The sequence below is a fragment of the Artibeus jamaicensis genome, unplaced genomic scaffold, assembly GCF_021234435.1.
Source record: "Artibeus jamaicensis isolate MK-2021 breed Jamaican fruit bat unplaced genomic scaffold, CSHL_Jam_final contig_1015, whole genome shotgun sequence".
Lineage (NCBI taxonomy): Eukaryota > Metazoa > Chordata > Mammalia > Chiroptera > Phyllostomidae > Artibeus > Artibeus jamaicensis.
Genome location: NW_026521194.1, coordinates 14844885 through 14857894, shown reverse-complemented (window position 1 = coordinate 14857894; position 13010 = coordinate 14844885). Strand labels below are relative to the sequence as shown.

Genomic DNA, 13010 nt, shown 5'->3' with positions numbered 1-13010 from the left:
TAGGCATGTGCCCTGACTGGGAATCAAACCGCAATCCTCTGGTTCGCAGGCCTGTGCTCAATCCACTGAGCTACACCAGCCAGGGCTCCTACTTTCTTTAATGGCACAATTTTCCATTTGAAAAGTTGAGAGAGCAGTTACTGTTCACAGTGATTCTGTGAAAGTGATGAAATTGCTGGCACCTTTATGAAGAGTCACCAAGGAAATTTAAGTTTTTGTTCACTAATTTCCAATTATATATATAATTGGAATATACATATATATGCCACTATATGTCTAATAACTTGTAATAAAGCTATTGAACTTCTCTAGCTGCCTCTGTGTGTCCAAGCACAGAGTATTTATGACCAAACTACTTTACTGGACAAGCATCAGGATTAGTGAGGTATTATATAAATATATATGAAGTTTTTAGATGAAGCACACATGAAATTTATTTATATCGAGTGATATATTTATGACACATATTTTAGATGCCTTTAAAAGTTTTCCATTTCTATATCTATAGGTGACCTCAACCATAATTGTGTTATAGCTGAGATTCTGGCTTCTTTTACAGTGGAAGCTTTAAGTCGAAGCTATAAATAAAAAATCTTTATTAATCTTACTTAAGTTAATAATTTAGGATGCCTCAGATTTTATAGTGCACTGAAATAGAATGTCACTTTTTATGTTGGGAGAGGGTGGCATTTTGACCCTGGAGATGATGACAAAACATAAATTATTCAAGTTTTCAATGGGGGAGATTATATATTATATATATATGTGTATATATATGTATATATATACACAAAAATCTTGTTGAGACCAACAAGGTCCTGAAAAATATTTTTCCACCAAAGATTCTGTACATAAATTTCAAATTCATGTTTCTTTATTCATAGACATAGGCATATATATACACATGCACACACATATAAAACAATTTTCCACTAAAGAATATGGTTGGATAGACATGCATTTTTCAAAATGTACTGGATCTTCCAGTTTACTTCTTTCCTAGTTATTATTGTACAGGAATCTACTGTTTTCAAATTACTTGTGCATAGTCAGTTTTAATATAGCCCTGGTAAGGTGAGTGGCTATCAGCAGATGAGGGTACAGAGAAGCTGGAGTGCAGGAATGTACAGTAACTTGACTAAGGTGACCCAGCGAAATGACTCCAGGGTAGAATTCCCATGATACCTTAGATGGGTGTGAGACTCACAGGAGGAACAGTCTAGACTAGATAAAGGGATATATGCAAGAAATAAGAATTCGGTTCTGTAGTGAGTTGCACTGATAAAAATAAATGAAAAAGAAGCACTCCTATTGATGTTCTAGTTCTTACGAAAGTTCTGAGCCAATGTGTTTCCAAGCAGAATGTTTTTCAAAGCTTGTTAAGAGGTGTCAACAACAGTTTAATATCTCAGAAGTATGCTTACAGACAGAAATTTCTGGCAAGGTGGCTTGTTGCAAGTTCAAATGATCAAAACAAGAAGAGGAATGTTTCAAAAGCCAACCAAGAAAAAAAAATGTGTTTGAACTCTGTGTTTGAGTAGACCAATGCCCAACAGACTTTGTTTGAAATCACTCCAGTAGGAATCTGTGTAGGCCAGATTAGAAACACTGGCTTCGACTGGTCACAGGGGCCCTATTTACAGAAATAATTCGTGATTATTTCACCCAAGTTTTTGGCCAGAAGCTCATGAAATTCTTGGACCAGAGTTTTAAAGCTATTTTTCAAGTCAGATGTTTGGACCAAAGAGATTTTTTACATGTCTACTGTAGCCTAAATGAATTGCGTGAAAGATGATTCACCAAACACATTTTTCTCTCTTAGTCCTTTTATACCTTTCTCACACATTTTTCTGCCCTGTTTTTTTTTTTTGACAGGCTCCAATGTTTTCCTGGCCCCGGCTGAGGGATGCTGACCCCATTCTGCGATGTGAGATGGCTTCCACTGGAGAGGTAAGTAGTTAATGATCCACAAATGCTCTTATTAAATCTACTTTGAAGTATATGATTTTATGATATGACTGTAGTAAAGCAACGTTGCAAGTAGCAAGGGGGACAGAAACTTCTGCTATCAGAGTGAATCTGAAAGGGCTTAACAATTTTGAGCTAAAGAAAAATCTTTTACCTTCGGGGCCCACGGTCTAAATTTTCACTTACAGTTCAACAAGTGACTATAATACTCATGTTTCCAATTCATGTCCATATTACTCATTAAGAATATCTTTCAAATATTTTCTGGGTCTTTATTTTAAAGCCCTCAAGGTCTCCCTGCAATAGAACCCTTCCCCCATTAGATCAGTGGGTTTTTACTAGCAATATGCAAAATGAATGTACAGCATTAGAAAGATCATGGGCCTAAATTCTATGCAACATAAAAATAGGTGCAGTATTTCAGACCCACTTTCAAAGCAACTTTAACCTCTGGGGGATTATCTAAAACTATAATGGAACTGGCCACTGGATGGCCCTCTTCACTTGTGCTGGGACTCCGGCAGCTGAAGGTTGCTTCAAGAATGTGAAATGCATTTCTTGTAGAGAGCTGTCAGATTCTAGAAAGTTCCCTACATGTCAGTGTCAGGACATTTTACGAATCACCTAGCCCTTGACAGACTTACCAGGTACAACCTTCAATTCTCATCCGTGCATGTCAGGGTGTCAACATCAGACTGTGAGGCATCATTGTTTCCTCTTGGTATTAAGAAAAACCTGAAAGGGGAAAACGTTTAATTCCAACAAATATGGGATGTTATATATGGTTGCTTGGGTATAAGCAAGGTCTGTTGTGAGAAGCCAAGCGAGACAAGTAGGTAGGCCGTGAGGAATAAATGGCTATCTTGTTTGTATTTGGACTGACGATGGATGGCATTCTCTTGGCTCCTTTGCTGCTTCTTTAAATTTAATAGGTGAGAAACCCACCTTTAAAGTGAGGGTCCTCGATTATGTTTCTCGGATGCCTGAAGGAGGCTCTCTTCAGGTTAATCTTGATCTTCTGGTCACTCAGTAGCTGGTCCAGGGTCCAGGGTTCAGATCATGGAGGGATCTGTTTTCCTTCATGTTGTTTGCTCTAGTGTGGCACATCTCGTTTCACTTCCTGAGTCCATTCTGCATCCAAACATACATTATTGGAGTTGTTGAAATATGGAAATACAAAAAAATTAGAAATTTGTCTCCTCCTTTTTAATGTCCATGTCAGAAATAGAAAAGGAGATTATTCTTCCAGTATTATAGTCATCATATTTCCAAGTGTCACATAAGTGTGTTGTTACAAGGTCTATTGTATAACTGAAATCAGAATAATAGTTCTAGTTTAGTGAAATGTCAGTTAAGCTTCAAAAAGATGTTTTCAGTATTTAAATGGTTTATTGTGGGAGTGTATATGCCTTTAGGTCCTGATCTAGCTGAGGGGCATTTTATTTTCTTAGTGGTGAGGAGGGGGTGTTAGCCCTAATCTACACTTGAATATCTCACTAGTTTCTTTGTTTTTCTGTAGAAAACTGCCGAAACCTCCTAGACATTGTTGTATCTGCACTTATGATGGGATGGCCTGGCTTCTTTCTTTCCAGTTTGGGTCCCACTAAGTTAGTTGGCCATACCTTGACCAAAGAAAATGTTCCCTGTGGAGTATACAGGGGTGTGGCAAAGGAGGTTGACTGTTGCTTATATGGAAAACAATACAGTAACTAATACATAGTAATACAAGAATAAACTGTGTTTTTGTGTACTCACAACTCTCAGCCTTTTTTTGCCCCACCCTGTATATGGGTGATCAACTGCAGGTCAAAGTGACAAGAACTTTCCTTTCATGGTAAGGGAGTCGCTTGCTTAAAGAATAAGGCTACTATAATGGTTGTTCTGCACCTGTGCCAGATGATGATACGCACGGCAGAATCTGCTCCCATCATGCTCTCATGGACCACTTGCTCTGTGGTTATGCTGGCCATGTGACTTGTAGTTATACTGCAGCACAATTACCCCAGATGAAACCTCTATATAGTACAACATTATATGTTAGTTTAAATTTTTTTTTCCTTATGACTGTGGGATTTGGGGCTAGTAGCATGGTATTTAGGTTCATTTTATGAACATGATTTTTAAAAAAGCAAACTCCTTTGAGATTTTCATGGACTTATGGAATTGCTCAGAAGACTTTCTCCTCCGCTGCATGAAATGACTCCGAATCAATTGATTAGCGGTTGTGTGTTTGTGCTACTGACCTGTGAATTCACGCACTGTTGCATAGCATACAGAACATACACTGTTATTTAAACATTGTCATATTAACATTTGGTAACTCACCACATTATGAACCAGAAGCTGTGATTTGCATCCAAATAACTCACAGTAGAATCCAGTTATGTTGTTCCATGGAGTGCTGTTGGGTAGGGAAAGAATTGCTTATTCATTCATTATGCTTAATTAAAAACATAAGATACATCTGCCCTGGCCAGCCTTTTCATCTCTGGATTCAGATTGCATGGGCAACTCAATAAAATCTACAAAAGAGTCTGTGAGTAAAGTGCTTTCCATTTGTAGTTGTTTTTTATTTTGTTTTGTAAAGATGGTTGACTATTATTTGCTTTCTTTTCTTTTTTCAATTTTATTCTAAACAGGTGGCCTGCTTTGGTGAAGGCATTCATACAGCTTTCCTGAAGGCAATGCTTTCCACGGGATTTAAGATACCCCAGAAAGGCATCCTGATTGGGATCCAGGTGTGTGGTGTGTGGTTGTGCGCACGCCTGGGATCGCTTGCCGGGAGTGGCTGGGGGAAGGGACTTTAATTACAGTTTAGAAGAGGGAGATTTGTTTTAAGTTCCTCTAAAGAAAAAAGCAACTCGTACAAAGAATGGCCATTTGTTCTCTATGCGTTCCCTGATTTTTACCTTTTTCTATTGCAGTAGCCAACCCAAATAAGTGAATAACTAAAACAGACAGAAAGAAAAAGTCTCTGGTGGAAGGATATTTGTTCTGAGAGGCATTTAGGGGGCTTTATAAAGGAATCTCCTTTATTCTTTGCTTACACCTTTTCCATATGTTTTGCTCTTAGTTCCTGCTCCTCAGTCCTGAACATAGGCTTTCTGTGAAGTTGGGTCTCACCTCTTCTTTCTCCCTGTCTCTGTGTCTATCTCTGCCTCTTTACTTTCCCTTTTCCCAGCTCATCTATGTCTACAGTGTCCATTCTCCTGCCTATAACCATCACCTTTAGATCTTCAACCACATCAGGCTTGTACATCCAACCATCTGCCAGGCACCTGCATCTGAGGTCTCAAACACAACACATCTCCCAGACTGAATGCCTATTACCCGCATCCTGACTCTTGTTTCTTTCTTTCTTACCTTCATTCGCTCACATTTCAATTTTTACTAAATGTCAAAGGTTAAAAGTTGAAGAAGACATGGGCATTGTTTGAAAAATATTATGAGCTTTGTTCTTAAAGAGCAGTAACGTAACGGTCCTAAGAAAGTCAGCATATTCCACAATACACTGTGGAGGTTCTTGAAATATTATTTGATAAGCATGGTGCAATAATTATAAATACATATCTTCATATAATGAAAATGATATTGGTTTATTATTCCAAGTCAAATAAAAATCTTAGTGCAAAACGATAGTCAGAAAGTTAGTATACTTTTGGAATAATTATTGCAAGGATGTAAAAACTGTTCTGTTTATAAATTTCTTCCCAAAATGCTGGATGTTTCCAAAGGGTCATTTACTTTCTTTTGACATGTGTAGTTCTCGGATCTTTGAAAACAATAGATGGTCTTATATATCACCCCTGCTGTACTTTTAATAAGCTCAGACCCTGCATGGTTACATAAAAATTATTAAAATATAATTAGAACAGTATCAGGTACTCTCAAGCCTGTAGGTGATTATTATACATGCCATCCCATTAGGGTGTCTTAATATCTGCAAATTAGACCCTGGAGACTGGATGGGTTGTGCTTTGGCGAACTTTCTGCAAAGAGTAGCTTGGGATTTTGCTTTATAAAGGTGCCAAAAAGGTGATGGTGAACACTTAGAGCAGAGACTAACAAGATGACTTGCAATTGCAAAGCTTAATGGCAGTTCAGAGACACATCACACCATGCGAGAGACTCATTACATTATAAATGGGTATTAAGTATTATTAAGTTGTGAGTATGAGAGTATTTGCCCAACTTCCAGCTATGGCTTAAAGTTTAATGTGAGACCTGGGGGCATTCAGAGGAGACCATGCCCTTAATCCCCATCTTCACAACTAATCATACAGTGCTAACATTTAAAAATACCAGTTTAAAAAGGCAGTGATGTATAAAACTGGGGCCTGTTTGGTTTCAGTGCTGCAGGGAAATGTAAGGCAAAAATTAATTTGATCTTTATGAAGTATTTGTGAACAGAATTTTTGCTTTGCAGGAAAAATGCAGTGGCAGGGAGTGGTAGAGAAAAAAGGAGTCTTCTTAAGGGAGGGGTTTTGTCCATAGAGCTTCCACATTTTCATGTGTTCTTTTAAAAAGAAATAGCAGCTTTGTGAGGTATTGCAAAGAACTTTCTCCTGTGCATGAGTGCACAATGGTAGGGATTTAAATATATATCTGTATTTTAACTCCCAAGGCAAAAGAAAATATTTAAAGAAATGTTTAATGAAATTGTATTTAATACAGTATTTGCAGCTGTGACACACTTGATCAGCGTGACTCTAAGAGTCTTCGAAGATATACAAGAATAATTTTCTTATATGGGAGGCAAGGAAACGCAGCCAGCACCAACAGTTAATTACTACGTGACTTGCATTGATAGTGATTTTTAAAAAAATTTATTTATCTTTAGAGGGGAAGGGGGAGAAGGAGAGAGGGAGAGAAATATCAATGTATGGTTGCCTTTTGTGTGTCCCCTGCTGGGGACTGGCCTGCAGGGAACCGGCCTGCAACCCAGGCATGTGCCCTGACTGGGAATCGAACCGCAATCGTGTGGTTCGCAGGCCTACGCTCAATCCACTGAACTACACCAGCCAGGGCTGATAGTGATTTTAAAGTATATAGTCAGGAATTTAACTCAACAGTATGACAGAATATACTAACTAGAGAGTTCCTAGCTATGAAAGTCACCAGGATCTTCTTAGTTAGAATGGGACCCAAATCTAATTGCGTCTTCTTACCCAAACTTCATAGCAATTGTGGACAAAGTTATTAGGGTTCCGTATCTCAGGATACATTGTATTTTTTAAAAATGATTTTATTTAACATGATTTCAGTGGGTCAGAAGAATTCATATAGACTCATTTGAATGTATAAAGTCAGAATGTAAGAAAACAACCCTACGATAGCTCTGCTAATATGTAAATGGGAGTTAGGACAGTAAGTACAAGGGAAGGGATTTTGTTGAGTTATGTAACGCAGTTCTAAGAAAGAGAGGCTACGATGCATTTTGATACATTAAACTAATCATTGACTCAGTGCGTGTTGACTTCACTCACAGAGGAGCATTGGCAGCCAGCACAATGGCGGTTACTTTGCCTATTATTCCTTCATGTATAAGTGGGGCAGGATGGTCAATGTCTATCCCATTTATTTGAGGTAAAGGCCTTCTCGTCTCTTCATCTCCTCACCTGTCTCCTAGGAGTAGAGGGACTTAACTGAAGATACCTCAATTCATTATTAATAGTTTATAATAGGTTGTAAGAGAAAAATTGGGAAAAGAGAACTACAGAGAAGAGATAGAAGTAACTCTGAGCCAGGAAACATTTTTCTTATTGTTGATGGTTTAACAGGTACTTTAAATATTAATTGTTACTAGTGAATATCAGCCACCTCAAAACATTCAGGAAATACCTTGTGCTTTGGAGGGGGACAGGCATGCACGCATTGGTTTTACTGCAGTCTTCTTCATTTTTTACTTCTCTTCCTCACTCTAATCCTTTATACGCACAGACCCTCCATGTCTGCCCTCCCAAGGTTAAATACATCCTAAGAGTCAAATTACTTAGGACATTTGAAGTATTTGTAACCTCAACTTGGTGTAACTAGGACTTTGGGGGGAAAATTAGGATTTACATTTTTGTCAGAGGATCTTTGTCCGCTTAACTATTACATGCAAGGTATCTCTAATCAGAAGCTTTCCATTAGCATGGATCCTAATACAAAAAACACAGTGCAGGTTCATAGAGGAACAAAAGCATCTTTGAGTCTCTTGCAAGTTTCCAGCTTGCTTTCATCCCACCAGGTTTTTTTCTTTCTTTCTTTTATTATTATTATTTTTTTGTCCTATGAGTAGGCAATCTACCTCATTTGAAGTTTTCTGGAACACGGTTTAACAATAAATGATTGTTACTCTAGAGCAGATCAAGAGCGCTGGCTGTTTGCTCTGCTCTGATTGGGCTATTCAGGGCTGCTTGTGGAGAGGCGCAGTCCTGACATCTGTGCTTTGGCGATGCCCAGAAACACAAAGCAAGCGTTTTATTTGAAAAGGACAACTCCAAGGGACTTGAGTAACCTTTTATCTTCCATACAGAATCATTAAGAGCAACCACAGAGTTGTCAATCCAGATGTCCCTGTACTAACTTTACTTTTCTGTTCTGCAGCCAGAAGCTGGAGTAAAGTGAAAATGGTCATCAGAGGAAATAGATAATAGGTAGATAGATAGATAGATAGATATTTTATTTTTAAAGGGCTTCTTTCTTATAAACATTTTCCAGGAAATAAATCGGCTTGTCCTTTTCACCTCTAGTTACAAATGGTTTCTTACCCAGGTATTTTCAATCAGCTATTAAATCTGAGGCTGCTCAGATGCAAGCTGACAGCTGTAATTTCTTTCTGTAGAGAGTCTGTTTTATGTGTCACAAGTGTTCAATACACATTTGATAGAAGTTTATAATGTGCTATGAAAGCCTACGCCCAGACCAGGAGGCGGAGTGGTTCCCCGGCTGGGAGCTGCCGATACTGTCCTGTAGGATATTTATCTTTTCCACTTGGGGGGCGGCACTAACAAACAGCTCCATAATGAGGTGCTGACTGCGGTCTGCAGGTCTGGGAGGACTTGCTGACTCGTTCCACTTTAAAATGGTGAGGAAGAAAAATGACATTCCAGGGCTCCTCCCTCAACATTTTTCATTGTGTCTTGGGCCAAGGTCAGTGAATCTTCACCTCAAATTATAAAAGGAGAAAAAGATGGTCCCCCTGTCCCTTGTTCCTTCCTCCTCCCAGACTTGAGTTTGTGTCTGAATCGCCAGGAGGGCTTGCTGAAGTCAGATGACTGGGATTCACCTCAGAGTTCCTGATTCTATAGATCCGGGGTAGGGCCCATATTTCCCTCTTGGGAACAAAGTTCCAGGTGAGACCTAGTTTCCAAGGGACCCCATTTTGAGAATCACTGTACTTGAGAAAGGGTATTTTAGAAAATTGTTTCAATATTATGCCATCACATGCCCATCTATTATGAGTGACTTCTTGGTAGAGGAAAATTTAAGGGATTGAGAGTAGTTTGTTCCATTCACAATTAATCTCTTAATCAGTCAGTGAGTGCTCGTTGACCTCTGTCTGTTGAGCCTTCTACTGTACTTCCATGCTGACTGAAGTCCGTTCTTTGTTTAGCAGAAGGTCTAAGCACAGTAGTTCAGACCAGTAAACAGAGTAGTGTTCCAAAATCCAGAAGTTCATTTAGCCCGTTTCATTCATATTTGCCATGTTTCAAGGAACTTAAAATGTGCAGAAAACCTAAAAGGCCATCTAATTCGGTCCATTGCTTTCCAAGCAGAATCAAACTCGAAAAAAATGATTGTCCTGTTTTTCTGCCTAACCTGTTTTTGTATTGTTCTGTTATAGTTGTTCCAATTTCTCCCCCATTGATCTCCTTACCCTGTCCACCCGCCACTCCCACAGTCAATCCCCACCCTGTTGTCATGGGTCCTCCACACACGTTCCTCAACTACAGCCTCCCCCTTCGTCCCCCTGGTTCCCCTCCCCCCTCTTGTCACTGCCAGTTTGTTCTTTGTTTCCATGCCTCTGGTGTTCTTGCTTGTTTATTTTGTTCATCAGGTTCCACTTATAGGTGAGATCATATAGTATTTGTCTTTTGCCCCCTGGCTTATTTCATTTAAGAGACTGCCACACATCTCGGTAAATTGCCCTTACATCGCCAAGCTCCTCTTTAATTTTAAATTTATTTATTTTATTTTTTGTGTGTCTAGCCATAAGCTTCTTACAGCTAAGCTCGTTTCTTCCGTTTTGGCCCTGGGTGGAAATGGAAAGCCCCTTTTCTGGGCACGGTTACACCCTCAGTTCCAGAAGACTGCCACGGATAAGCCCCGAGCCTGCCTTCACTGAGCCTTACCATTTGCATTTGTCTTTTCTATCTGCCAATAGTTTCCTCTCATAAAACTGCTGTTCTGGGACTGAGAAGGCCAGAGTCTGAAAGAATTCTGTATTTGAACATAGGCTTTGGGGGCTTCTCCTTGGATTTAGATCTGTCCTCCAAAAGCCTATGAAAGTAAATATTAGGAGGTTTTATGGGCTGGCCATTATCAAAATTGGGCAAGGATCTTGATATGATTTGTTATCACAATTTATAGTTTCTCTAAAATTCTGAAATAAGATTGTATCCATAACTTTTTCTTCAACCATCACTAATATAGTTACTAAATTGATTACAAAACATTTGCTACAGTAGCCAAATTATGTCATCTGGGTATAAACTCCTTACAAGGAAAAATGGCCAAAATGCTCTCATTTAAAGCAGAACAGATTTTCATTTGAACTTTTAATGATTTTGCACACTCTGTTCAGCTCAGTTACTCATATACACTCATGTTAATGAGCTAAGGTCACGGGCTGACCTTAGGGGAGGCTACTTAGCTTTGTCTTTCACTCTGACTACTCTCCTGCAATTCTGGCTTTTGGCCACAGGGAGGAAGTATGTTCAGAACTGGGGAACCCTCACGGCAAGGGGCAGGAATCCAGGGAGGACTGGACGGGAAACTAGATGAGCCCAGCTGGGGCTCTAGAAAGTCATAGCGATGGACGCAGAAAATATCTGAACAGTGAAATGCAGTGTTAGGGAAGCCTGTCCAGAAGTGAAATCTGTGAGGGGGAAGCTGGTTTGTGTTGAAGTGTGACGACAGCCTGCGGAGGAACCCAGGCGTGGACACGAAGGTGCAGGGGCAGGAATCTAGTCCCTGGGAGGAAAAATCAAAACCAATGATTTGAAGAATAATAGTAATACTGAATGAGAACTGCTAACGGACAAGTAATTATTCTAAGTCGGTCTCCTAACACTTAAATAGTTCTTATTTTATATTCATTTGCTGAGTTGTGGGGGCTAAAAAAATGACTTTTTCCCCTCTCACCTTCTGTGTTTTTCTAACTAGGCTAATAGTCAAATTAGCAGAGACAGAGTAACAGGAGAATATACAATGTTTATTATAGATGCACATGCCATGAGCGAGGCCTGAAATACATTGGGCAGCTGAGACTTCTATGCCAATATAGAGAAAGGAGAAATAGGCCATTTACAGGGAGCTGCTACAGGTAACAGCCTAACATACCGGGCAAACACGTTCTTGCTGGGCAGCTCAGAAGCATGGTGACAGTGGAGGGAGGTGGGACAGAGGAGTGGGAGGTAGAGATCTAGCTACCAGGCCCTTGCCGGAAGCCTTCCTATCTGATGTTACGGAGAATATGTTAAGATTCCCTTTTCAAAGCAGGCCTTTCCATTTGAATCTCTTAGGCTGGAAGGGGAGAAGGTCAAAGGTTCTTTCTGAATCTTTTGTTTCTTATTAACTCTCTTAAAATCAATATCCCAAAAGGCACACTTTGGTGGGAGGCCAACTTTGGTCCTCTTCAGGGTACTTGTAAGGACTCCTCAGTGTGGATACTGTTATTATGTGCATCTTTAGTAAATGGGGAAAGAACGTGCAGAGGTTAAGTAAGTTGCTCAAGGGGGCAGTTTATCATGGAGCCCCAAGAAGTAGGTACATTGTTATTCCCATTACCATTTTAAAAATGAAGAAATGGAAGCTCAAAGATGTGAACTCTGAATGGTAAAGGCAGGATTTGAAGTGTAGCTTGTGATTCTAGAACCTATTGTTTTACTCTTTGCCTTACACAGGGGTGTCCCAGCTGCAGCCCGCAGGCCACTTGTGGCCCAGGGTGGCTATCAATGCGACCAAACACAAAATTGTAAATTTACTTAAAACATGATGAGATTTCTTTTTTTTGTGATTACATGTCACAATGTATTTAATGTGTGGTCTGAGACAACTCTACTTCCGTTGTGGCCCAGAGATGCCAAAAGATTGGGCACCCCTGCTAGAGTCAATGCAAAAGTGAGCTCCAAATGATTGACTTATTGCAGGGCACTGCGCAGGAGCTCCCAGGATTGGGCCCAGTTACTGAAGGGCGGTACAGAGTTTGAATTCAGCAATTAGATGAGGTTGAGTAGGCAAAGTGTTTAGCAAGGCAGGCTTGGCGCTGAGCATCTAACCCAGAAGTCTTTAAATACTCCCTGACCAGGAAGAGGATCCATGAAGAACCAGCATCTGTCTCCATCCACAAGCAGAGACTTCGTCCATCAAACAGGGAGTGAAGGGATTTGAGGGTGAGGTAAAAAGTAAGAGAGTGCAGATTAGGACAATATGGATGGAGTTGTATCTATGTTGGGAAACAAGTAAGAACTCACATTCATTATAGGAAAATAAAGGATAGAACTTGTCACCTTTAAATATGAAACACCTCGCAACACAGGGCATTGCCTTTTATGATGTCGTTAGAGAATACTATATTGCATATGACTAAATGAAGAGCTCGTATATCTAGAAAGTGAATTTTATTAAATTCCTCTCATTTCAGCAATCATTCCGTCCACAATTCCTGGGCGTGGCTGAACAGTTACACAATGAAGGTTTCAAGGTATGTGATATATATATTTTTACAGATTGTTTTCTGTGAGCATTGAGCTCCATCCACATACTGAAAAATCATAGGGAATCAAATAGCTCAAAATATATCCTAACTTGATCATTTCAAATGTTCAGTGGAA

The 13010-nt window shown here is 39.6% G+C and overlaps 1 protein-coding gene across 1 annotated transcript in view; it reads left to right on the top strand.

Annotated features, from left to right (window-relative positions):
* The window catches only part of CPS1 (carbamoyl-phosphate synthase 1), a 118782-nt gene that overhangs the window by 101796 nt on the left and 3976 nt on the right, over positions 1-13010 (top strand). The window contains exons 33-35 of the mRNA XM_037138622.2: positions 1876-1950; positions 4608-4706; positions 12821-12880. Coding sequence (XP_036994517.2) covers positions 1876-1950; positions 4608-4706; positions 12821-12880 — 234 coding nt within the window. The remainder of the gene's footprint in view (positions 1-1875; positions 1951-4607; positions 4707-12820; positions 12881-13010) is intronic.